At 31.5% G+C, this 25,953-nt stretch overlaps 1 protein-coding gene across 1 annotated transcript; it reads right to left on the reverse strand.

Moving 5' to 3' along the window:
- Positions 1-23,611: 23,611 nt before the first annotated feature.
- On the reverse strand, positions 23,612-24,787 carry LOC124352716 (putative gustatory receptor 2a). The gene has a single exon (XM_046802382.1). It carries the CDS (start codon positions 24,785-24,787, stop codon positions 23,612-23,614), a length of 1,176 nt encoding a protein of 391 aa, XP_046658338.1.
- Positions 24,788-25,953: the final 1,166 nt, after the last annotated feature.

A 25,953-nucleotide genomic window follows, 5' to 3' on the forward strand; every position in this document is an offset into this window, starting at 1 on the left:
TTACACATTGTCCATGAGCCCAATGGACTTCCACCCTTTAAATTCATTTAAGTTGTAGCTTTTTACATTTTTTATCTCAATTTGATTTTGATCATTCTAAATTTATACAAAAATGGACCTCCGTAACTGAATAATTTCGAGAAGACCATAAATATTCTACAACAAACATCCTTTATCACAAAAGTGGAATTACACTACCAAACCCTCTCTGACACTCAACCTCAAATTTGAATACAAGATGTTTACTAAAATTAAATCAAGGTAAGTATCTTAGCTGTTTAATGGTATTCAGAATGTTACTTCCTTACCACACACATTCTGAAAGAAATAAACTGGCTGAGGACTATTTCCCCCAGATAATATACTGGGGACAGTGAAATTCCTGACTTTACGACGATTGGGCTAAGAGACAATAGTCGGCTTACTTGTTTGTCGGGCCTTACACTTTTCTTCTCTTCAAAGACAGAAATAACATCACATCACGCAACGTTGAATACAAACATATTTCACAGCACTGTTATAAGTTTGTTAATAATGTTGCTTAGATATTTATATATTGGGACGTGTCGGTATTTGTATATACGCAATTACACAAAGTCTAGTGGGCATACTGAGCCGATATTTGGCATTGACATTGATTGAATACCAAAATAGTGCGTTTAGATATTTTGTCTCGTAAAATAACACCCATTATAATATATACATATATATATATATATATATATATATATATATATATATATATATATATTATTTTGTATTATTTTTGTTTTTAGTGGAATTATTCATATCCAGAAACATATTTACCACAGTTTCCAACATATTCTTTCAATAATTATATATCAAAAGTATTTTGAAATAAGAAATTAAATAAATTCCATTACATTTATTATGTTTCGTATTATAATTGTATGCTCCGTTTCCCCTGCATGTTAGTTTATTAAACTAGTAGGAAAACAGATGAAACTGAAATAAACGTTGCCCTCATGTACTGTTCACACTTCATTAATACAAGCAGTTTTCGCTGGCTCTCAGTTAAATTAATATTTCAAGTACTAATATTAAAGGTAACAGGTACGGAAGTGTAAGGTAGAGGAATGTGAGATAAATCCTGGTATAGCGAGTTATTGCAGAACTCTTTGTTTATTAGACGTAGAGGAGAGGTTATACTTGGCCCCAACAACACGTCCCACGGCTATGTGGTCGTTTGGCTCCTCCGCCCGAAACATTCCACGGTTCAGGTCGTAATCCCTCAGATAAGGGACAAGCCACACAATCACAGGCAGCCCGAGATCTACAACTCTGGCGCGTCCGACCCTAAACCTTAATGCGAGCCAATGGGACCTTTGTGAGAATGTTTATCTGTTACCAAAACTATTTAAACGTGCATTTCAAATAATGATACTTTAGTGTTATTGTATGGCAATGCAAACGTGTTATTACAAATTGATTGAGTAACATTTTCAAACACCATTTTATGACAGAGTAAGTTTGTCATTACCTAGAAAAACACGGCTTGTTATAAAAACATTTTTTCCAACATTATAGCAATACCATTTATATAACAACCAGGGTGTAAATTTAAGTCTTAAAAGTTTGGGCCATACTGCTCACATTATTACTTAATTCTATGTTATAGTAACTAGATACACAAAATTGCAACTACGAGGATATTGAACTAAACATTTCATGTAACTAAAGAGTTGTAATTAAAATCTACTTACTTTATAAAATAATATCTAAAGTTTTTAACCAAAAGGTTTAGTTTATGTTCTGTTAACTGTCACTAAATTAACTGTGAATACCAAATTAACACTTAAGTTTTATTAAAAAAATTGTAGAATATTATGTCAATTTAAATGTTAAATACTTACTAGAATTGTGAAAAATTATGGCATAGATTTTCCTAGAATGATACAGAAAAGTCATATGAACCATTGAACAAAAGTGTTGGCAGGAACCTTACAACAAGCAACTGGGCTTACAACCAACACTAAATTATAGAGTCCATTGTTCCGTTTTCCCCTATAAATTCACTATAAAAACAACACTATTATCATTGTGTATATTACATTATATTTTAAATAAATTTTGTTTAATTATTTTACGTGAATATTTCTTTTAATAAATTAATTTTTTGTACGAGCGTTTGAAATTGTTTAGACAGATAGTGTTACATCAGTTAAAATACATGAATTTAAAATTTAGTTTTAATCATGTAAATTTATTATTTAACCGTGAATTAAGGGAAAGGAAAAACAACATGTTTACATTATCCATTTTCCTTAAAAGAACAAGACTTTTATAGAGCAAAACCTTATAAACCATTCTTTTTCAGAGTTTATGTATCTTTATATATTTGCAGAGGAGTTATAACCTCCCTTATATCGGAAATAAAAAGGGGTTTAAGTAGGATTTCCCTCTCCATCATAACTTTATACTCTACATCTGAAATATATTACACTGAAAGTAGATTACAGGATCCTGACACTTTTTGAACAAAGTATTTCGAGTGCTTTATTTGTATTTTGATCACGGGAATAAGGCACCAAAACATCAAAACAAATATAAGGCACTATAAAGTATACTTCCCAATGCTAATTATGTTTCATTTCTTCGTTGGTACAACAAGCAAATTCTGCTATGGCATAATTTAACTATAATATTAATAATATTTTTTAGTTTATAAAGAAGCAAACGGCATTATTAATGTAGTTTTGTACATTTTTATAAAATACTAAGTATTAGATCTGAAATATAATGTTACTATCTAACTTTTACTACACATTTTACAACCGGCATACAACTCATCTTATTTTACTTTTGAAAGATGTAGGCTTCTCTGATCTTTGATACATATGTTCTTGATCTGGAAACATGGCAATATAAAATATGCAACAAATTATACTAAGAACAAATACATTTCAATGGCCATAAACATTTTTACGCATTTTCTTGATCGTGGCAACAAGTCAAACTCAACATTGGCGTCGGAAATATAACTCACTAGAACCAGTAGTGGTCATAAACGTGCAAAGCCTACTAAATTGCGTGCGGAGGAGTGGGTAACTGCTGGCAGTGGGGATATGAAATATAGTGTGATCTAACTTTTACTATACATTTAAAGACGGTTATGGAATCTAATTTTGTTGTCTTTTGATATAATTAGGCTTTTAAAACCTGTGTATGTATATACAGTTTATTGATCAGAAATAAGGCAAAATCTACTATGGAACAAAATATACTAAAATCAGAGTAAATTACAATAGCATACATGTACACTTTACAACACATTATAAATATTCTAAAAATATACACATTCTTATAATTTTAGAAACTCCACACAATCAATACCTCTCTGAGTTATGATTTCTTTTTTAAAATGCAAACAGACAGACAAACATCAAACGAAGAGATAAGCCTGTGCTATACAAACTTTGTTAGTTTTGCCTATTTTACAATATCTCAAAATACGTACCATATTTTACAAGAAAAATGTTTACAAGTAAACATAAATATCATGATAGGTTATATGAAGGTTTTTGATTTCGGAAATACCGTTTTCAGTTCGAGTGATTTTGATGAATCATATCCTCACTTATATCCACATCATTCAATCTTTTAATAGATGCAATCTATTGTGTTATTAGTTACAGTTGGAATTTATATAAGGCTGATATGTTCAATCCTTTTTAATTGAACGATCTAAAAATAGCACATTTATAGTTTTGACACTCTAAATAAGTGGTGTAAAGGAGGTGTTAGCAATCTTCCATGCCCTGAATATACAAGTGACATACACTTACATAATTCAAGGTAAATCGACCTTATAACTAGGGCTTAGTCGTAAAATTAAACCGTGCCCTTCTTTCGAGAAATAATTCTATGAAGTAATAGAATAAAATAATATACGACATATTAATTTAATGTTAAGAAAATGTTTTGATAAAAATATGGCTTTTATCAAATGCAATGTAAGGATGTAGTGAAAGAAAAAGGCCATAGGATATAACTGCAAACATTATAATGTCATTCAGTGATACAAAACATAAGATACACAAAGTTTCAAAATCTGCAATCTTATCTCTTCCTCAAGTGGATAAGTAACTTAACACATAACTACAATCTAGATTGAAATAAAAAAATAATACCAGAGCGTTGGGACACACATAATGTGTTAGGTTAACCATTAACCTTAGGAAGGCATCAGATTACAGTTTCGAATCGTAGTGTTACTCATTTTCTATCACTGAAAAGTGGTAAATGTCCGGAAAAATCCTGTTTCCACGATCCTTCCGTTATCAATAATAAAACTTCAGAAAGATAATTATAATATCAGTCGGAAATACATATTATGATACGTGTATGATACGTTCAAGATGACGTTTAGAACTGTTTTGTTACTGTTTGTTTACATGCCTTTAGTAACATTCCTAGTCAATTAAATTAGGAGCTATGAGACGTAAGGTAAACATGTAGTAGCTTTGATACAACTCACACTTGACAAAACTCCTCCGGGGCTCTGGGTACTTGGTTTGGATTTACTTAGTGATAGTCGTGCATTACAAATACGTCCCCTTTGAGTCTTAGTATTTACCTGGAATAATTTGATAATTTGTACATCAACATTAGGTATGGCTTCTAGAATTATGTTTCCTGGGTAATAAAAAAATACAAAAATAACAATGTTTTACCTTAAATCTCACTGTCTTAAAAAAAGAAATAAATTCTAACAAAGCATCCATTTCCTTTAAAAAGTTTATTTCACTGTTATATATTTTTCGATATTGAGGTAAATAGAGAGTTTTACATTTTCATAATATTAGTTCAGATAATTTTTACTGTATAACTTATTTATATTTAGAAATACATTCAAGCTAAAAATGAATTTTTAATTTCAGTCAAATAGCTAAATGAACACCCTGTTATACGTGTATTCTACTACATATGAATTTAAAACTTTATGTAATTACACAACCTATATGAAGTCAGAAAAGAAAAAAAAATGAGTTCCAAGAATATAGTACTACATAATTCTAATAGCAATGACAATATTTGAAATTTGAATTAGAGAAATTCTCCTTATATGGTATTGACAAATGTTTCAGTTGATATTATCAAAGTAGGAATATTGATAGCTCAGACATGTTTCGAAAAAAAAACGAAATAGTGGACTGTTTGGCAGTTTAATTCAAAGGCCATTACAGATCTTAGGAGTACTTGGAGTTATATTTCATTTTAAAGTGGATATACTCGTATTATGTTTTCTGAATTCTTAGTGACTGATCCTATACTGAAGGACGGGAGGGTGTGTCTACCCTAAATCATTCTAACTCTATCTGGTTTAGACATTATTAGTAGTTTATGTCACTTATACAACTTCCCTAAGGACTCTCATTCAATCATGTAGTGGCAATTCACATTTTTGAACTACATAATATTTTGGCAATTCCAAATGCATAACAAATCTCTGTAACTGAATACTCTTCAAAGACTATATTTTGTAAATATTGTGAAACAAAATGAAAAATTATATTGTTACAAAATAAAAGTTAGGTTACCAAACCCATTCTACCCGTCAATAAAAACTCTTTATACCAAATATTTACCAATATTAATACAATCAATCTAAGTAACTATAGCTCTGTCGTGGTATTCATAATAATATTATTATTTATCTACCACTCAATCTGAACGAGATAAATTGAATAAGGTACCTCCGGACGCGATGTTCACTCCACATCTTATACCAAAATATGTTACAGGCAATGTAAGTAGACATTTTCCACCCAAGTAGGATTATCAACTAAACTCTATTTTTTGATCGAGGCAAGAGGGCAAAATCAACTGTGGCATCGAAACAAAATTATATACTACGTAACTACACGCAAGTAATAAAAATGTATGTAAAACTTGGAAACTTGGACATTTAAACAATAAATATCGTAAACTTTGAACAAGGAAGTCATTAGGCTTCTCGTAAAATTAAGCCGCAAACTTTGCCGATTTATGATCCACGCGATCAGATAAACCGAAACATGAAAATTTCGGTTTACTTTTACTCTAATCAAAGGACTTTATTTTCGGTGTTTTTGGACTGATACTGAACAGACATTTATTTCCTCACCCTACTACGCTATTGCCAAAATAATCAGGATATTGAATTTCGCACTTATAAAGGCCATTATTTGAGGGTGTGGTAAATGGATGCGAGGTGGATCCGTATTACTCTTAAATCGTGTTTTGACATTACCATTTTTTAATAGAATTGATTTGGATCTGAAAATAAATAAACGGTGAAGAAATAGCAAATATTCTAGACATCCAGACAGGAATCATAAATCAGATTATTATAACACTTAGGCCTTATATAGATAATAAACTGAGGATAAAACACAATAAAGTCAGAAGATCGGATGCTTTCGTTACGTCACAGTAATATTCAACTATCTCCCAAACAGCTATTAGTTCTATTGTTTATTTAAAAGAATATTAATTTTGTTGTTAGACTTAGTTAAATTTATCTTAACTCTTTATTATTTTATTTGTAGAAGGAATAGGATGTTTATGTAGATATTTTAATGTTTTCCAGACTCGAAGTGGTATAAAATTTGTTGAAAATGTTCCATTAAGTGGAGACGGGATGGCTATACTCGTAGTGCTAATAGAAATACTTTATCAAAGAACTAATAATAGGCCTATAGAAGTGACATTTATAGCAATTGTTTGATGCTCCTTTCACCGTATGCTAAGTTTTTTACAATGTTAAAACTATTATAATTTATAATTTGTTATTTTTTATAGTATATTTTTGGTCTTTAAAATTTTAAACTGAAATGCTGTATAAGTGATGGAAAATAACTCAGCATGTATTTTTCTAGGTAATAAAGGCTGTGTAAATCTGAATCCAACATCCTTATTAGTTTTTTTAATGTTCCTGAAGTGTAAAGAAATAGTTTTAGAGGAAAAAAAATTTACTTCACAGGCAGTGTATTGGTTGAATACTTGATTTAGCCTCATCCTTTTAAGCATGCTCTGTCGTCCTGCTCCTATTTCATATTTTGAAATAGCGTTTCTTTCTTTACGATTTGGTCAAAACGTATTCATAGGTTTCACTTTCCTCAGTCTTAATTGATGTCCAATCAAGTCTACAAGTTTGGACTTGGTAATATTTCCACCGTTATAGCAGCTTACTGATTATTAAAGTTTTGTTGACATTTTGAGATTTGCCATGAAGATATTTTATCTCTAAATTCGTCCTCGATTGGGCGTTGAATATTAGTTTAATTTCACCTCTAATAGCTTCAGGCATATTTTTACTGTGTTTAATGTCCTATTTAATCTTCAAACATATTTGCACCATGATATCTCACCCATAATGTAAAGCGCTTGTTGAAAAACTATAAAAACCTTATCAGGGTAACTTCGTAAATTAACGGAAAGAAATAACATTTAAAATGTAACTAAGTTTCAGAAAATTAGATTAAAAACGTTTCATAAAAGACATTTTTGTACTCCTAATCTCCTAAACCTTATTCCATCGGTGATTAAAAACATTGTATGTTCCAAGCAAAGGCTACGAATCACCTTACACACTGAAATGATAGAGGTCTTATAAAATCTACTTTACTTAGCTGTAAAAACGGTCGTACTGGATCACTGTTTTTGTTTAAATAACTTGGTTATCTAGAATATTTATGCCTATGCATCCAGTTGTTATATTCTAATGAAGTTTTAATAATTTGAGATAATTTTATCATCTTTTTCTTTTTCGTTACATTTTTTAGTTCGTATTCCTTCACTTCTACAATTTGTAGTAGCGTTTTAAATACTAATATTTTTTATTAAATATGAAAAAGTGTTTAACTGTTTACTGTATAAGATCAATACATATTTTACGACATTAAAAACTTTAAAGCACGCATAAGTTTGGAATTATTTAAAATAAAAATGTAACAAGTGACGTATTAATGTAACTTACTTTTTACTCTACATGGTTTACTAGTTATTTAAATTACTTTTTGTGAATTAAAAACCAGCATTTTCTTAAAAAAAAGACTGAGAAATTTTAAGGATACTTATTTATGCTACTAACGCGCTAATATGCCACCTCTCTGAATACTATTATTGACTAAACGCGGTAAATATTTCAAAACCCATTCTAAACTAGTTATAAAGGTTAGAATGGATACGTACAGGGTTTTTACCTACTGAGTTTAGGTACTGGTAGGAGGAGGAGATCATAATACTTAAATACCTACATTTCCAGTTAGTTACGAGGGGTATTAGAAAAGTAAGGTTTAATATGCCGCCTAGACAAAATGAGATATGTTGGGAGAAATCTGGTAACACTGTCTTACTCATCAACTGTCCCTCTCTCTATCCATACCATTCGCGCCTCGCTACGTCCAACAGTGCCGGTCTACCTGCCTTCGAAGATGGAGCTCCCTATCGTTGTTACCGCCAGATGCAAAATTCGTGCTGTGATACGTTTTTTAAATGCAAAACAGATTTCACCTATTGAAATTCATCGTCAGTGAATCGAAGTTTATGGGGAAACATTAAGACACATTAAGAAAACTGAGACGCGCGATCTAGAACCGTCGTAGAGGAAGATTGTCCAGTGGTGTGAGACTTCTCTATGACAACGCTCGACCTCATGTCTCACGTCAAACTCAAGAACTGCTGACAAATTTTGGCTGGACTATTGTGCCCTATCCCTCCAACAGCCCAAACCTAGCCCCAAGTGATTATCACTTATTCCCAAAAATTAAAGGAACATGGGTGGCCAACGCTTCAGTACCGATGATGAAGTCAAGGAAGAGGTTACTCAATTCCTCAAAGGATTGGCGGCAGAATTCTACAACATGGGGATAGAAAATTTGGAGCATCGTCTACAATAGTGTTTGGACAGAAACGGTGATTATGTGGAAAAATAGCTTAACTTTTAAGTTTTAAATTGATGTATAACACTAAGTAAAAATATAGAGCTGTCTATTTTAAAAAATCATGGGAACCTTATTTTTCTAATACCTCTCGTATAACAAGGCAGCAAATACTAGTTATTTCGGATCTATGGCTTTTCGTACACCTCTGACGATTTCTTTTAAAAATACTTTCTATAACGCTTAGAATCCATGGTTTGCACTCCATGAAACGAATTGGAACATGTGTTTCGCGATGTGGCTGCAATTGTTTGCTGGCTGCTGTGTAGTCGGAGTCTGTCCAGTTAACAAACACAGGTGATTGGTCGTATTGTTTATTACTACGGAACTGCGTTTTATTCAGCACCGTTCCCCTTTTGTTTGTGTAGTACATTCCTGTGAAATAGCTGTATGCTACAAGATGGTTTTGATCCGTTTTAAGGCAAATAATTAGTTTATCATACGGATTATCAAACTGTTAGAATCGGAAATTCTTACATCGCCAATGTGTTCCAATATTTAGTGGTGGATTACTTGCATCAACGTTATATAATTAATTCTTTTATATCAGTTTAGTTCCATTAAAATTCATTTCAGCAACATACTTCATAAGTACATGTTTTTATATACATTATTTATTAAAGTAAAACATTTATATGAAGCTGTGTTTTAAGAAAACATAATTTTCCTTCGCTTTGAATGGGTGAAACAGAACCTAAAATCGTATTCTACGATATTTTGACATTAATCTTTGGATATTAATAGCAATTATGAAACAGTTATTGAAAATGGAGTTCAAACCGATTAACTGTGTACTTGTTATAGTAGACTATTGTATTATTTGTTTATACTAATATAAAAATATTAAGCCACCTAACAGACAAATTTTAAATGTTGCATATTTCATTTTAGGATTGCGAGCATTTTAAAAGTATTATTAATTAAATTAGCTACGTATTTAATATCATTCCAGGACCTAGTTTCAACTTATATTATATTATTATATGTTATAACATATGTACATAACATTACATTCAGTTCCTTTTAATATCATACCCAGAGGATTAAAATATGTTTGTAACATTGGCTCTAAGAAATTAAATGTTTAATGAAATAATTTATGAAAGAACGTCTGCAGCGAAAAGCATGTTTTATTTTAAATGTTACATACCTACATATTTTTTTGTGTTGAAAGGTTGTATAAACATACTGCAAAAGTATACGTACACATTGATAAAAACCAGTATTGTTTCTTTCAGGATTTGTTTGGTAACATTCTATTAGGATGACCCAGTCGAGTAAAATGAAAAAAATGTAAAACTATTAATAAAAAAATTTATATTTTTTTTATTTTAATTGGAAGATATCTTATGACGTAAACAGAAGACAAAGGCGTTGTCACAGAAAAACTAAAAAAGGAAAAACCTGCACATCTTAAAACCAATAATTGCAACCACATTATTCAAAATACAATAGCTATATTTGTTCCATCAGGAAATAAATATTTTCACTCTCATGTTTTTCAATAGAGAATTTAATGTATATACAAATAAATAATATATACATATATTTATTTATAAATAAAATAAATAAATATATATATAAAATTTAATTTAAGGTGGAGTAATCTTATTAAAGGATATTCTATCGTACCAGGCGAATTTAAGACTAAGAAGTCCTCTCTAACACAACCTGGGGACCAACGATTTTAGGTGACTTCCTAACCACCACCAATGGCCGGATGTAGGCGGCGCTGTTTCCAAGGACAGGATCGCTCAGCGGTCACCCATCCAAGTAGCAGTGACGCTCGACATTGCAATCCGGTTTTAACCGCTACACTGCGCCATTAGCAACGCTATTCTTTATCTTAGGTGGTGGAGGCCAAGATGAGATGTGGATTATTTTTAAAGACTTTAGATTTCTTTTATCATGATATCGGCAATCAATGTTATTAATGTGTTCTGCAATCTTGGTTGGGCTGGGCTCTATTTTCCATTTATTTCTACCCGTGAAAATTTATTATTGAACGAACGTTAGATTAATCTTCAAAAATAAAACTTTTCATAATCTTTTGTAATAAATACTATATAGAATATTGACATTTTACATTTCGGAATAAAAACCTTAGCAAATATGAGATTGTATTATTTTACTTCCCAAGGGAACGACAAATGTAAATTAAAATCCTTAATCGTTTAATCGGTTCGCCTGGAATGATAAATGAAGGGAGTTAGGGCTTTATTCCACGAGGGACTTAATAACTTCTTTTATCTTTAGCCTGATACCTATTCTCCATATTTGATATGTTTTAAAATCTAAAACTATTTGCAAACTTGAAGAAATAGCAAATGACATAAATAGTGAGTTTAAGTTTAATTTATAACATATATACTATATATTACATGCAACAATTATTCGAGCACCTACAAAACTAATAACATTAATTGGCAAATTTAGAGTTAAATGATGCAAATAGTTTAAATTGCGTTTCAAATAGGATGTAAAAGTGATGTTATTAACTACTTTCAAGGGTAACACTAATCGCCAAGAGTAATGAAAAGCGAGAAATTATAATCAGACGGTAATAAAAATAATTAATTTAATTTACATTGAAACACAAATAATTTCGTCTGTTTTCACAACTAAATCCATACTCTTGATAGTATTAGTAAAACAGCGTAATGTGAACTCTCTATCTGAAGAGGATGCTATAAAACAGCTATACCGTACGAACTATTGGGATGATGCTAAATAAAATCCTAATCTTGCCATTATGTCATACAAAAAGCTCTGTAAAACTTAAAGGAAATTTACCTAAATTCGTCCCCTTGCCAAAAACATTAGACTTGTATAATCTTAATGAATTTAATATTCAGTTTTATTGAATTCAACGCCAACACAAAATTTAGATTAGATCCTAAGAATACTATTTATAAGAGATTAATTTAGTATGTTGAATAATTAACGGCTATTTAACAGAATTTTGATTTTCATTACATGCAATTATTAGAGATATCAAATGCAGATAATTATACAATCTTCAATTGAAATGGATTACTATCGAATAAAACTAAAATTTATCAAATTATTGTTTGTAGGATATTGATAGCAAATAATTCATTGCTAAACCTTGGAACAGTCTGACTTGATTAGAATTGTTACCAGTACTAAAATATGATAATCCGTAAACTAGGTATTTGGCTGAAAATTTATCAAAACTACAACGTTATCCAGTAGCAGACAATTATTTCATGAATTGACTTTGACATACAAAAGAAGAACGATGATGAATGAAATATAGTTCCTGAATAATGAACAATGCAACCAATCACCTATTTAACCAGACAGAACCCAGACTGCATAGCAGGCTTCCAGCAAACTATTGCAGCCATATTGTTAAAACAGGTTCCAACTCATGTTTGTAAAGTGAACCATGGGGTTCCGAACGGTAAAAAAAGAATTTAAAACCAAATATCAGAAGATTAAAAATGGATAAGCTCCGAGATAGTATTTTCTTCCTTGTTAGTTAGAATGGAAATTGGGATATTGTGATCTCCTTTTGGCAGCAGTACCCAAACTCAGAAAGTAACAATACTGTTTGTATCCACTCTAATCTATATAACTTGTTTAGAGTGTGTTTTAACATCTTCAACGGGTCTTGTCTATAACAGTATTCAGAGAGGTAATACATCAACATGTGAATAGGCTATGTATGTGTGTTAGGCTTTGTTATTTAACAAAGTACGTTCCTTAAAATTCTCTTATCTTTTCAATATATACAGGGTTTTTAATTCACAAAAAAGAGTATTTTATACGACAATTTAATTTTCTATAATAGTAGATTTTACAAAATTCTAATAGGTTACATGTTACATTTGAATTTTCAATAGTTGTATAAAGAAGTGCACAAATACATACCGGCACCTTAAAGATTTTTAAGCAGTAAAATATTTCCTGATTTTATAATCTCCCTGAATGCCCTGAATTTTAACAGTAACATTGTGCATGTCTTACACAATGCCCCTCACCTCTCTCATTCACTTAAGTTATGGCGTTTTATATTTTTGGACTAAATTAGATTTTGACCATTCCAAAATGAGTACAAAAAAAAACTGTAAGTAAATACTCTACGAAGACTATAAGTATTGTGTAAAAAAGATTTAAGGAGTTAATCACCCACATCGTTTATACCTCTCACCTCAAATTTTTACACAAAATATTTAGTCAAATAATACATTAAGGAAAAGTAACTTGTAAGGAAAAGACTACTTCCTCATCACACGCAAGACTATTTTCTGTAAAGACTAGCTGGAGTGAGTGAGTGGCATTCCTGACTTTACGACAATTGGGGGTGAGGAATGATAGTCGGTCTATTTGTTTGTCTGGACTGAAACTTGTCTTCTCTCCAAAGACGAAAACAGCACAACACGTAACAACTATTGAAAATTTTTTGCATCACTATTAGTTATTAATAATTTATATAAATTTAAATGAAACAATATAGAAGTACTTATTCACTATTGAAACTTTTAGGATTAATTAGAAATTTTTTGTAAACTGTAATTAAATATTTATATCTTATTATATTGTAAGTTTTGAAGAATGGTGTTTTGGTATTCGGATATTTCATTATGTTAGTATTTAAATATGTGATACTCAATCACACAGAATATATTTTTCATACTGAGACGAAATTTGTCAGTAAATTGCTTGGATATAAACTTGTTCCGGAACGTTGTATTTGCATAAACAACGACAAATGAAATGATTTAAAATCATCAAATCAGTTCATACTGTTACGCTTATTTGTTTCTTTTAAATGAAATTTTCGTATTCAAAACGTATTTAGCACAGTGCCCAACACGTAAAACTCAACTATGATTGTATTTATAGGACGAAGTGTGTTTGAAGTTTAATTAATTGTATTTTAATCAATATATTTTTGTTGACAGTACGTACATAACCTGCATGTTAATTTATTCAATTAGCAGGAATACACAAGATTCTTAAATAAACATCGTGCTCATAATAGAACAATTCATGTCATACGCTAAACAAAAGCAATGAAAATGACACAGGTGTTTAAGCCCTTAAAGGAAGTGTAACAGGTACCGTAAAAATGTTTAGGAGAAATCCTGCTATCCAGAGTTATTGCGGAATTCTTTGTTTATTAGACGTAGAGGAGAGACTATACTTGGCCCCAACAACACGTCCCACGGCTATGTGGTCGTTTGGCTCCTCCGCCCGAAACATTCCACGGTTCAGGTCGTAATCCCTCAGATAAGGGACAAGCCATACAATCACAGGCAGCCCGAGATCTACAACTCTGGCGCGTCCGACCCTAAACCTTAATGCGAACCATGGGACCTTTGTGAGAATGTTTATCTGTTACCAAAACTATTTAAACGTGCATTTCAAATAATGATACTTTAGTGTTATTGTATGGCAATTCAAACGTGTTATTACAGTTTGATTGAGTAACATTTTCAAACACCATTTTATGACAGAGTAAGTTTGTCATTACCTAGAAAAACACGGCTTGTTAAAAAAACATTTTTTCCAACATTATAGCAATACCATTTATATAACAACCAGGGTGTAAATTTAAGTCTTAAAAGTTTGGGTGATACTGCTCACATTATTACTTAATTCTATGTTATAGTAACTACACACACAAAATTGCAACTACGAGGATATTGAACTAAACATTTCATGTAACTAAAGAGTTGTAATTAAAATATAATTACTTTATAAAATAATATCTAAAGTTATTAACCAAAAGGTTTAGTTTATGTTCTGTTAACTGTCACTAAATTAACTGTGAATACCAAAAATAACACTTACGTTTTATTTAAAAAATTGTAGAATGTTATGTCAATTTAAATGTTAAATACTTACTAGAATTGTGAAAAATTATGGCATAGCTTTTCCTAGAATGATACAGAAAAGTCATATGAACCATTGAACAAAAGTGTTGGCAGGAAACCTTACAACAAGCAACTGGGCTTACAACCAACACTAAATTATAGAGTCGTGGAACGTGGGTTCTTGTGAGAATGTTTTTATGTTACCAAATTATTTAAATAGATACTACCAGTTTCAAACTTTAGTGTTGTTGTGAAGCAACCTAAACGTATAATGAAAATTAGAAAGTGTTAATATAAACATATTAAAACTCTAGTTTATTATGGAGTTCGTTAGTCACCACTAAAATAGTTTTTAGTATAGCCTTATAAAACCTTTTATTCGATATCATGGCAATACCATATATTCCACAGCAAGGAATGCAAAAGTCGTGAAGGTTTTGATTATGTTGCTCAAGCCTTAAATGCCTTGAATGTATTTTAGAGTTGTCGCAAAAATTGTTAATCGCTAGGTATTAATAATAGATCAAACGTTGGGTGTTAATAAGGAGTTGCGTAAGTAGTAGTGTAAAATTTACATATTCTATATAAAATAATATTTACATTTGCGATCCAACAAGTTAAGTCATTACCTTGCTTTAGCAATGATGAGTAAGGCCAAAACGTTTAACTCGAGACAAAGATGAGCCAAGAAACAAACAACTCAATCTTTAGAAAAGATTTATCTTTTAAAAGTTTTTTTTTTTAAATTTTGCAGTAAAACATATTTCAACTTATTTATTTAAAACCCATCAAAATAAATGCTAATCTTATGCGTGTAAAATATATAAACGAGTTACAAAAAGATGTGGTATTCATTTTCAACTTAGATAAAATATTATGTATTGGAAAAATGTTATTAATGAATTAAAAGAAAATATAAATATGAAATATTATGTAATGTATAAATAAGGGTATATTATAAAAATATTATTTAATAATAGTAGCCTGCTTAAATATATATATATATATATATATATATATATATATATATATATATATATATATATATATTTAAGTTAATATTTGCGCTATGTTCCACACGCATATTTTATTCATAAACTTAAAATACGTTTATTGGTAAAGCATTTTAGCTATTAATAATATAAAAATAGTATAATAATATACATTTTTTGTAATATATTTATATATATATATTATATTATTAATAGTATATGAGAGATTTTCATTATAAATCTAAATATAATCTAGTGTTGGGTGGAAGGATAAAGTTTAAATTACCAAATCATAAAATAATTACATACGTTTATAAATAGATTTGTATATTTAGCACATAATGGTCTAGTAAATTAAAAATACACTATATTAAAAGATATAAAATATTTTTTACTTTAGGAAACGTCTCATGTATTTATAACAACACCAACAGGTAATAAAGCTATGTTAATATTATCAATTTTAGTTTTTGAATGCCGAACCAAACAGAAGGTATATAAAATTAGCATACGTTTCATACCACGAGCTACCAGACTGAAGTTTATAAATTTGTATATGAGAATTAGTCTGTGAATTGATAATCATCTACTTGAGATCTACCGCATCCCTGCTGCAAATGGCGCAGCGGAGCGGTTACAAGGGTTATCGCAAAGATAAGTTGTTATATGTTAAAGGGTTTATTTTTCATTTGAAAGATTATCTTGCCAGACGAAAGTTCTTTTATTTATAGGTCAGTCAAATGTCAGACCTTAAATATCCTCAGTAAACAAAAGCTAAGCTTATATAGCATACTTTTTATAATCTTGAAGCTGCAGGTATTTTTAAATGCGAAAACAGTAGGTCCGGTTCAAGTATATTTACATACAGTAAATAGGCATTATGGCCAAACATGTTCTGTACATACATACATGTTGCTGTATGCAATGTTAGCAATCACGTATCATGCCCCTCCTAAACTAGTGAATAACGTAACTGTATTTACTAAATAAACTTGCATATAGACCATATTGTCAAATTGCATATCCAGTTTATGTTACTCTATACCTGGACCATATGTACCAATCTGCTGTTGAGCATATTCTAATGGGTTTACTGTGGAGTCTATGTGATTTTTAGTACTCGTATATTGCACCGAATTTGGTATATTTTTCTGGTATGATATATATATATATATCAAGCCAATTGATATATATATATATATATATATATATATATATATATATATATATATATTACTTGCCTTCGGTCCCCATGGTGTACGCTTGCAAATTCTGGGGATAAGCAGAATTTGGTGATTGATTTAAATTCAGACATTAGGTTTCCAAATTTTCATGTATCCGTTCTCGAGAATCGTACGGGTCATAATGCTTTGCTAACGCTCAGCTAATTGATATGTGGTGTATAATAATAATCAATAGATACCGTAGAACAATTAAGTTATGTGTTCGCGAAATTAGAAGACAAGAAGAATTTGATGGTAACTAAAGTCCGAGATTAGGTTTGTATATCATAGTTTAATTTTTTTCGGATTTACCCAAACTTTTTGGACTTTGAGAGCTTTTTACGGCTTAACCGTTAGAGATACGACAATAAGTGACTGGACCTTTCTTGTCGGAAATTAAATTCGATTCTGGTATCAGATTTGAGGTACGGACGTCTGGTTTAGGTGGTACAACGCTTGGGATAAAAGTCTGCACTCGTCAGCTATTGTGAATTTTTTAGTGTAATATAATAAAAAAACGACCATAAGTCAGTATTTTTAAGTTGTTTAGGGGGTTACTATTTGCTCAGGAGTTTATCTAGTCATACAAGGAAATTCCCGGGAGGGGGGTTTGATGTTATCGTGGGTTAAAAATTGTACGTGGTACCACAGGGCGTTATGAGGAAAGCTGTGTTATTACATGAAGAGTACTCAATCTAAGTCAGTAATATTTAACAGATTAAGAAATTGATTAGGGGGTTTAATTTACTCAGGAATTAATCTGGTCATACCAGGAAATTCCCAGGGGACGGGGTTAATGTTACCGGGGTTTAAGACATCGGGGGGGGGGGGTTTAATTTACTCAGGAGGTTTATCTGGTCATAGGGGTTAATGTTACCTTCGCTAACGCTCAGCCAAATTCACGATGTGCTCCAGTAGACGTATACTAGTCAGTCGTTTACGAAAGTAGGGTGGTTAATTTTAACCAAAGTTTTGATTTTAAAGAGCATTTTACGGCCTTAACCGTTAGAGATACGACAAAAAGTTACCAAACCTTTCTTGTAGAAAATTTAAAATTGAAGGAGGATTCTGCTATCTGATTTCATCTACGACCTCTGGTTTTGCAGTACAAAGCTTGGGAGAAAAGACTGCACTGGCCAACTATGGTGAGTTGTTCAGTGTAAACAAAATAAAAACTACCTTTATCAGATTATTAGGCTGATCACGGGGTCTAATTTAATCAAGGAGTTCATCTACCAGAATTCGCGGGAGGGGGAGGGGGTTTATGATATCGGGGGGCCTATAAGTACGCAAGGTACTTTTCTTGAAAATGTGAAATGTGTGAAAATGATATAGTAAAAAGTTACTTAAACGTTTTTTTTAGATCATATTATTTCCTAAATCTAACCTTTGTTTTGTTTTAACCTCCGACCAATTGTTTCGCCGCTATCGACCCTAAAAACAAAGTTTTCACGTAAAAATTACAAAAGAATTGCACATAATCACGTTTTTTAGCCAAACCAATAGAGATAAGGCAAAAAGTCACTAGACCCTTTTCTGTAGATCGCGCCAATTTTGCTAATTTGATTGGCCAATCAGATTTGAGCTACGACCAACGGTTCGGGCCGCTATTGGGCTCGAAACATTATTTTTAGCGATAAAATCTCTGGAATGTCAAATATTCGAGCGTTTTGTCGCTTAACCATGGAAGATAGAGCAAAAAGTCACTCGACCTTTTTTGTAGTTCACTTCATTCCTCACCATGAATTTTTCGTCAGATGCCGAGCTAGCTCCAACGGTTCGCCCGCTATCGGGCTTACAAAAAGGCCTGCAAGGGTGAAAAAATGTGCAAATTTTCTCGAATTTTTTTGAGGGGTTTAGAAGTAAAAATGTCCGGTTTTCAGACTTTTCCTCCTGGTCATATTGCGAAAGGGTACCTGCATGCCAAATTTCAAGTTTCTAGCACTTCTAGAACTATGTTAGAATTTGTATCTATATATCAGTCAGTGAGTCAGTTACACATGCGGCTGTATAGTATATTAGATATAATCAATTTGAATAATCACATATTTAATACCGTCTGGTAGAATTACTTACACGTTACGTACTACATCTCACCCTTCTTGATTATTTAGCAACCATTAAATATAAATAACTGCGATTTGGTAGTTTCTGGTAAGATTGGTTACTTTTTTTAGCATGTTACTTGACATAAGCACGTTTATCTTAAACAATATATTTTAAGCTAGCAAAAATTGGGTTGTAAAATTTGGTAACGTAAGTGAATACTTGAATATATATGTTTAGAACATATTTGTGTTGTACACAATCATCAAACTAAAAAATTAAAGAATAAGAAGCAATCAGTGTCATAAAGCAAAAGGTATTATTTTGTTTCTGTCGTAAATTCATTTAATTTATCTAACCAAACGGAACGGTATTATTTTTAATTATTATTTTAAGTATGTACTAACACTTATAACACCTACTATAGTAAACTAAAAACTAAAACTAACATTATATACTTTCTAATTAAAAATGAATCAATAATACTACGTGTGAAGTTGCATCCTTGTAATTACTAGTTCATTTTAATCTTCAAATAATCTGGAGGACTACAAGCACTGATATTGTATTAGCATACTCCGTAATAATAAAAGTAGCTCGATTATAAAACTACGCTGTCTGAATTTGAAGTCTGAGCTAATAGGGAGATGAAAAGAATTTATACAGCTTCTTTACTACTATATTCTTTTTACACCTCGAAATCACCAAAACGTGACAGCTGGGCAAAAGTATGGCTTTGGAGGAACAGAAACAACTTATATTCTCCTTGATTGAGGGCAAAATTGACACCCTTTCAGAGTGAATTGCTGGCCACTGGAGATTGTACTGGAGCCTGATTTCACAATAAGTCGAAGACGATGTTTATGAATAATATATTTGTTTGCAGCAGATTGTTTTGTACCTGGTCATGTTATATAAATTGAAAATGGTTATGTAAAAACTACATTACAACAATTAATAGAAGTTCCGTGAAATCTTCGTTTCTCAGTCCATTTGGCGAATTTTAGCTCAAAAGATGCCACCTGACTAATATTGATTTATTACTAATATTTATACCTAATAACTACGTAATATTGTAGTTACAATCATGCAACGGTATAAAATGTGTTTTTCATGTAAAAACAGAAAAATGAACATGCAAACTTCCTATATTTAGACTAAAATACAAGACATTTTTCAAGAGATATAAAAGTGTAAACATACTAACAAAAAACTAATAAACAAAAAATACATCATAAGATCATAAAACTAATTTTAAATTACAAAAATTAAATGATTTTGCATAATACTAGGAATATCAATTTATAAAGTAAACTTGTGGTTAATTAGGTAATTTAATAAAATAAAACGAATTGAAATACTTAATTTTATATTTACAACTATCCATATCTTAAATTTATACCATCAGACCGTTTAGTTTGTAGAACCCTCTGATGAGCTACTGGCAAATGATTAGTTTTAGGTTTATGAGGATTCTAAATTTGGTTACTTAACCGGCAAGTGGGAGATCCGGGTTCGATCCCAGCGGAGCAAGTACTTTTTGTGGTTCGATGTTTATTGAAATTTATATATATATATGTGTGTGTGTGTGTGTGTGTGCTGGAAAAATTCTTCTCTGTCTTATGTCTGCACGATATTTCGAGAATGAACTGATCTGTATTTACTTGAAATTTTACAACTTCAGCGAAGCCGACTGTCAAAACTTGCATCGTCAGACGGGTGATCTGGGGAACTCCTGCCTTTTACTATGTTTACGAACAGTAAAGTGTGTTTAGTTATAACTTAAGATATACATTTTTGATTTAATTTACTACTAATTAATTACATCTTCGATATGAAAATTTAAATATACCTGGCAATGATAACCATCAGAAGCAGCTCTTACCAAATGGACATAATTAAATATAAATCTAGTTAACCGTATAATGAGACAGGTTATAATCTAAGTACGGGTCCCAGTGACTGAAATAAGAAGGGCCAAGTGTGCTCCCCATCAGATCGATCGGTGCCATCACGACAAAGCCGGACAATGCTGTTGCCAGGCCAACGCCGTAAACAGCTTCAGTCGATTTATTACATTCTTCATGGTACCAAGCATAGCATTTGTTTGCTGTTAATAATACGTTTAAAGGAGACAAATTTGTTAAAGCAATCTTAAAATCTACAGTATTCATCATAAAAATATGTTTGTATAAGCGTAACACTTGCTAGTTATTTTGTTACATCTATTTTAATATACAGGTATGTACTTATCAAATAAAAAAAAAAACATTTTCTCAGTAAAACAGGATTTTGAGGTACAGTAAAACATGTATCCTGATCATGCAGAGACGACCTCAAAATTGTGTAAATTTAATCCACAGAGATTTTAAAAACACACGGTAGTTTATAGTCACTTTTATGATTGAATTTTATGAACGAGTACATTTGGACTTCGACTAGAAAGTCATCATGATGCATAACGTAAATATTATTCCGTTTCTTTAGTGAGGTAAATTACGTGCTTATGAAAGTATTTCCATTCAGGCACTCTGTAATGTCACCATCTTAGTCATGACTCCCATTAGTACCAGTGACTGCACCTAGGATAGCATAACCTGTCACATTTGTCTAACATACATGAATTAAATTATCTCTATATACTAAACGTGTAATTATCAATGCTAACTCACTCTATGTCCAAAATAAAATAATATTAGCAAATCAACTGAAATCCCAGCCGTTTAATCTGTGATTAAACCTCCTTGAGGCAGTTTTAAGGCAGGAAGTAACGCTTTTAATGTCACAAAACTAGAACGAACAATTCTTATATTAAATAAACAGGCTGTTTAAATCCTAAATATAAGTAAACCATATTTTTATATAAAAACTTAAATATTAGGATTTTAAATTAAATAAATAGTGGCAATGAAAACGACTATTAGTTTGGACAATATATGTTATCTAGCAGTTACCCGCGCCTACGCAAGCGATTTCTTGTTTATATGAGGTACCACATGGTTTTATTGTATTTAATTATATTTTTACCAGTCCTGAGATGTCATAATATCTGAAAGGTATTCTAAACTCCTGATACATTTTAGACTCAAAGTAAACGAATAGTGTTTAGGGGTTCCGAATTAAAAGTGAAACAGTTTTATAAGCTATGTTTTTCTTATGTTCTCCCCAACATTCTATGGTATTTGATTGAATAAAGCCAACAAATTCAGTAACAATCAAAAAGATCTAGGCCAGTGTGAAAGAATCCAAATGTAGAAATACTTAGATTTTCGATAATAAATGAATGTGGTATGTATACTCGTAGTTTAGAAACAATAGGTATATTGTACGTCCATATTATGTCTTTGTTCATAGTTAAAAGCATTAGATATGAAGCAAAACTGCTAATAGCTTTTACTTAAGCTTTGCGCCTGAATGAACGAATCTTTTTGCTTCATTGCCCCGACGAGAAGAAATATACATAAGGATGTCTGAGTAGCCTTCTTTTGTGAAACATTATCTAAGGTGGATTTTATAATAGACTTTAAATCTGTGATAAAAGTCAGATGGTATTGCTTTTTTTATCTAAATTACATTACTGATCAAGCACTACATAATTAATTGTAATAACTGTTCAAATGTACACAGTTCAAAGTACATTTTTACCAAGACTTCTAACTTCCTTGTATGGATAAGCTCTGGGTTCCACTGCAATCCCAAAAAAGTTTGAAATTGTAGGTGTTGTCACTGTCAAACTTACTTAAATTTCAAGCTTCAATAACTATAAATGTAAACCAATTTAAAATTATGTGTGCTGTCATATTAAAATGTTTACACAGGATAGCTAATTAAATTTGAGGGGTTCAATTAATAACATATTTCCAGCAGTGCATTTCTTATATGACGTTTCACAGTTTTATAAGCCAGTGGAGCAGATCCCTGAGGTCGGAGAGAAAACTCCTTCCTTAGTCCGCCTCTATGTGCAAATATAATAGCTCTCTATCTTTGAATGTTCTTGAGCGTTGATGAATCAGTCAATCAGGATATCTTGTTTGGTATGCTTAGATTGCTAAATTTAAAATTGTTTAAACATTTTTAACAATATAGCATTATATTTACATTATGCATATACAAACATTATATTTATTTCAAATTGTAACTTTTCTAAACCTTATACGATATATTAGTGTTATGAGTGCGTTTTTTTTATAGTTATTTGTAGTAATAGTGAGGAGTCATTCAAATTTGTCGGGGAAATTCAATTAAAAGTGTTAGATTGAGCAATTGACTTGAAGTTACTATTTATTGAACACTATGTTACACGGAAAGTGAATATAAATCTGAAACAATCATAGAAGTTTAACAATGTATAGTACCGGTATAGTAAAAGGTAAAATGATGGTGGTGCCTCTTACTTACTTTTACACAACTACTGCGTGCTAATATATAAACATGAATATGTAAGTAGTATAAACAAATGTATAACAATGCAGTTTTAATTAGCCTACACGCGTGAAAAGAAAAATATTAAAATTACTAACATCGTTACCCTAAACACAAAATAGTCAATTAACATTTCCTTATGTAAACTGAGCGTCAAATTGAATTATTATCACCAGATAGGTAGTCACAGCTGCGGCAATTGAAGTCAACATTTTCCTATTGATCGGGAAAAATCCGCTTGCAGAGAACTCTACGTTTTTATCTAGTAGCTGCAGCAAAAATGACTTTAGCTGTTCCCTCAGTTCCGAGCCCAAGTCCTGGCTGATCAGCTTACGGACGAGCGGTGCAGTCTCACCAGCCGCTTCGGAGACACCAGAGCTGAAGAGAGTGACCAGCACCAGAAAACCGGCTTGGGAAAAGGTCCAAACTGCCATGGCGATAATACCTGCTAGGTTACCCTGCACTATTGAAAGTATTGAGAAATAAAGACTCGCAGTGATATTCATGAATGCAGTAGCGATGGAGACTAATAACAAGTCGTTATAAAAGACGTTGGCTTGGTTCACAACGTCACATAAGAGATGATAAGCGCTCATAAGCGACTGGACGTTACGAGTGACACATTCCAGTCTGAGATCAGCACGTGAAGGGTTCTGGCGTTGGATAAATTGACTCAGCTTGAGGAGTACTTCTCGTCTGATCCTTTCGTTAAGGATGCTGAATCTATCAGCAATGGCGTAGGCGACCCGTTGGAAATGGATTAAAATACCAGTTCGGCCGCAGGTTATAACCACCATAAAGACATAGGAAATCATCCTTCTGATGATAAGTTCATCCTCATTTTTCAGTAATGCCTTAAACAGGTCAGCTCCTTCTAGTATTACCGGAGTCACCGTGGAAAGGATGATAATGATTAATTCTCCTGTATTACTGTACTCTGACGGTCCAAGTTCCAAAGTGTGGTCAAACTCTTCTAGTAAGGTGCAGAATTTTAGGAACCGAGGATACTTCATGGCGTAGGTACTGAAAATGACAAGTTCCATCAACAGGATATTTCCATTGATCACACTTAGAGAAAGCAACAATACACTGGATTCTGTCTCTAGGAATTGTATTGAGAGATCTCCCATAAATCTTCTGTATAGTTCATAACACACAAACAGTATATGTAGTAAAGTCACTGTCAATCCCCACCAGAATGCTGCTGGAGAAAATATGAGTCCAGGCACTCCAGCAGAGTCAGGCACGTATTTCAGTGGGAATCCTATGAACACTTGGATATATAAAAGAGAACATTTTGGAAGTATATGCATTTTGCTACAACATTAGTGTGATATAGCAATGATTTTCAAAACAGTTTACTGCAGTGTCGATAAACAACCCATTTATTTGTACATATATAAAATAAGTGAACCGTATTATTGTTTATATAAAGTGTATTTTGCAATCCTGCACCATTACTTTTCAGTAATCTTCAAACCTTACTGTTACATTTAAAAAACCTCACATGATACAAAATGTAAGGTAATTTGGAAGATTTATGTTATTGTCACAGGCTCTGTTATTCACTGACATTGGATTGAGTTGAAAGTAAATACATGATACCGTATATAGTTTCAAATTTAAAATTTTTTAATTCTAAACCAAAAATACCCAAACCAATTCCATTATTTTTTGCAAAAACTATGAGTAACTACTAATTTTAAATAGCTAGTAAATGTGTTGTATGAAAACAACCATACTATTGCGACACTAGTAGTAAATACATTAGAAGTAATCTGAAAATGGGTTGAAAAGTCTTAAACTATTCTCTCAGTGCTTCACTCTGACACTTACATGCACTTCACACTGACAATGAGGGACAATGTAAGAATCATATTTTAATAACGCCAAACAATGGCATAGACGTATTTTAGTACTGTTCTAACAGCAGTGATTTGATTAATGTTTATTGAAGTTTAAGTATCTTTATAGAAGAGTAAGTATCTATTCTGAGTTTAACAGTTTGCACTTGTCCTGTATTTCTGCATAGTTTAGATTTAACATAATCTTCTACAATGCATTTAAAATATTACCAATAGAGATTGACAAGTTTATCATACTATGCGTTTTAATGAAAATAAGTTCAAGAACTTTGTTACTTCGTAACAACAACCACAATATATTTAGTATTAACAAGCAGTTTACTTTAATGTATTTTAATAATTTTGTATAGATTTACTGAATTAAATAAATATACAGTTTTAATACAATACAATAATTTAGCGATTAGTCTACTAATATTTAGTTCTATAAATAATTAACTGCTATGATTGAGTCTTTGACACTCAATAACTATATCATTATACAGAGTTTAACAAAAAGGTTAGGCTGGCTAGGCATTTTCAAATTCTGTGTGTAATTCTAAGATCAAAATGAAGAATACATGTTTTCTAATTTCCACATCGTTTAGCCGCTAGCCGCCATTTTGTATTTCTAT

Source organism: Homalodisca vitripennis, chromosome 1 (assembly GCF_021130785.1).
Source record: "Homalodisca vitripennis isolate AUS2020 chromosome 1, UT_GWSS_2.1, whole genome shotgun sequence".
In the NCBI taxonomy this organism is placed as follows: domain Eukaryota; kingdom Metazoa; phylum Arthropoda; class Insecta; order Hemiptera; family Cicadellidae; genus Homalodisca; species Homalodisca vitripennis.

Coding starts and splice junctions, on each gene's coding strand:
- LOC124352716 (XM_046802382.1), bottom strand. CDS start 24,787: ATGCATATACTTCCAAAATGTTCTCTTTTATATATCCAAGTGTTCATA.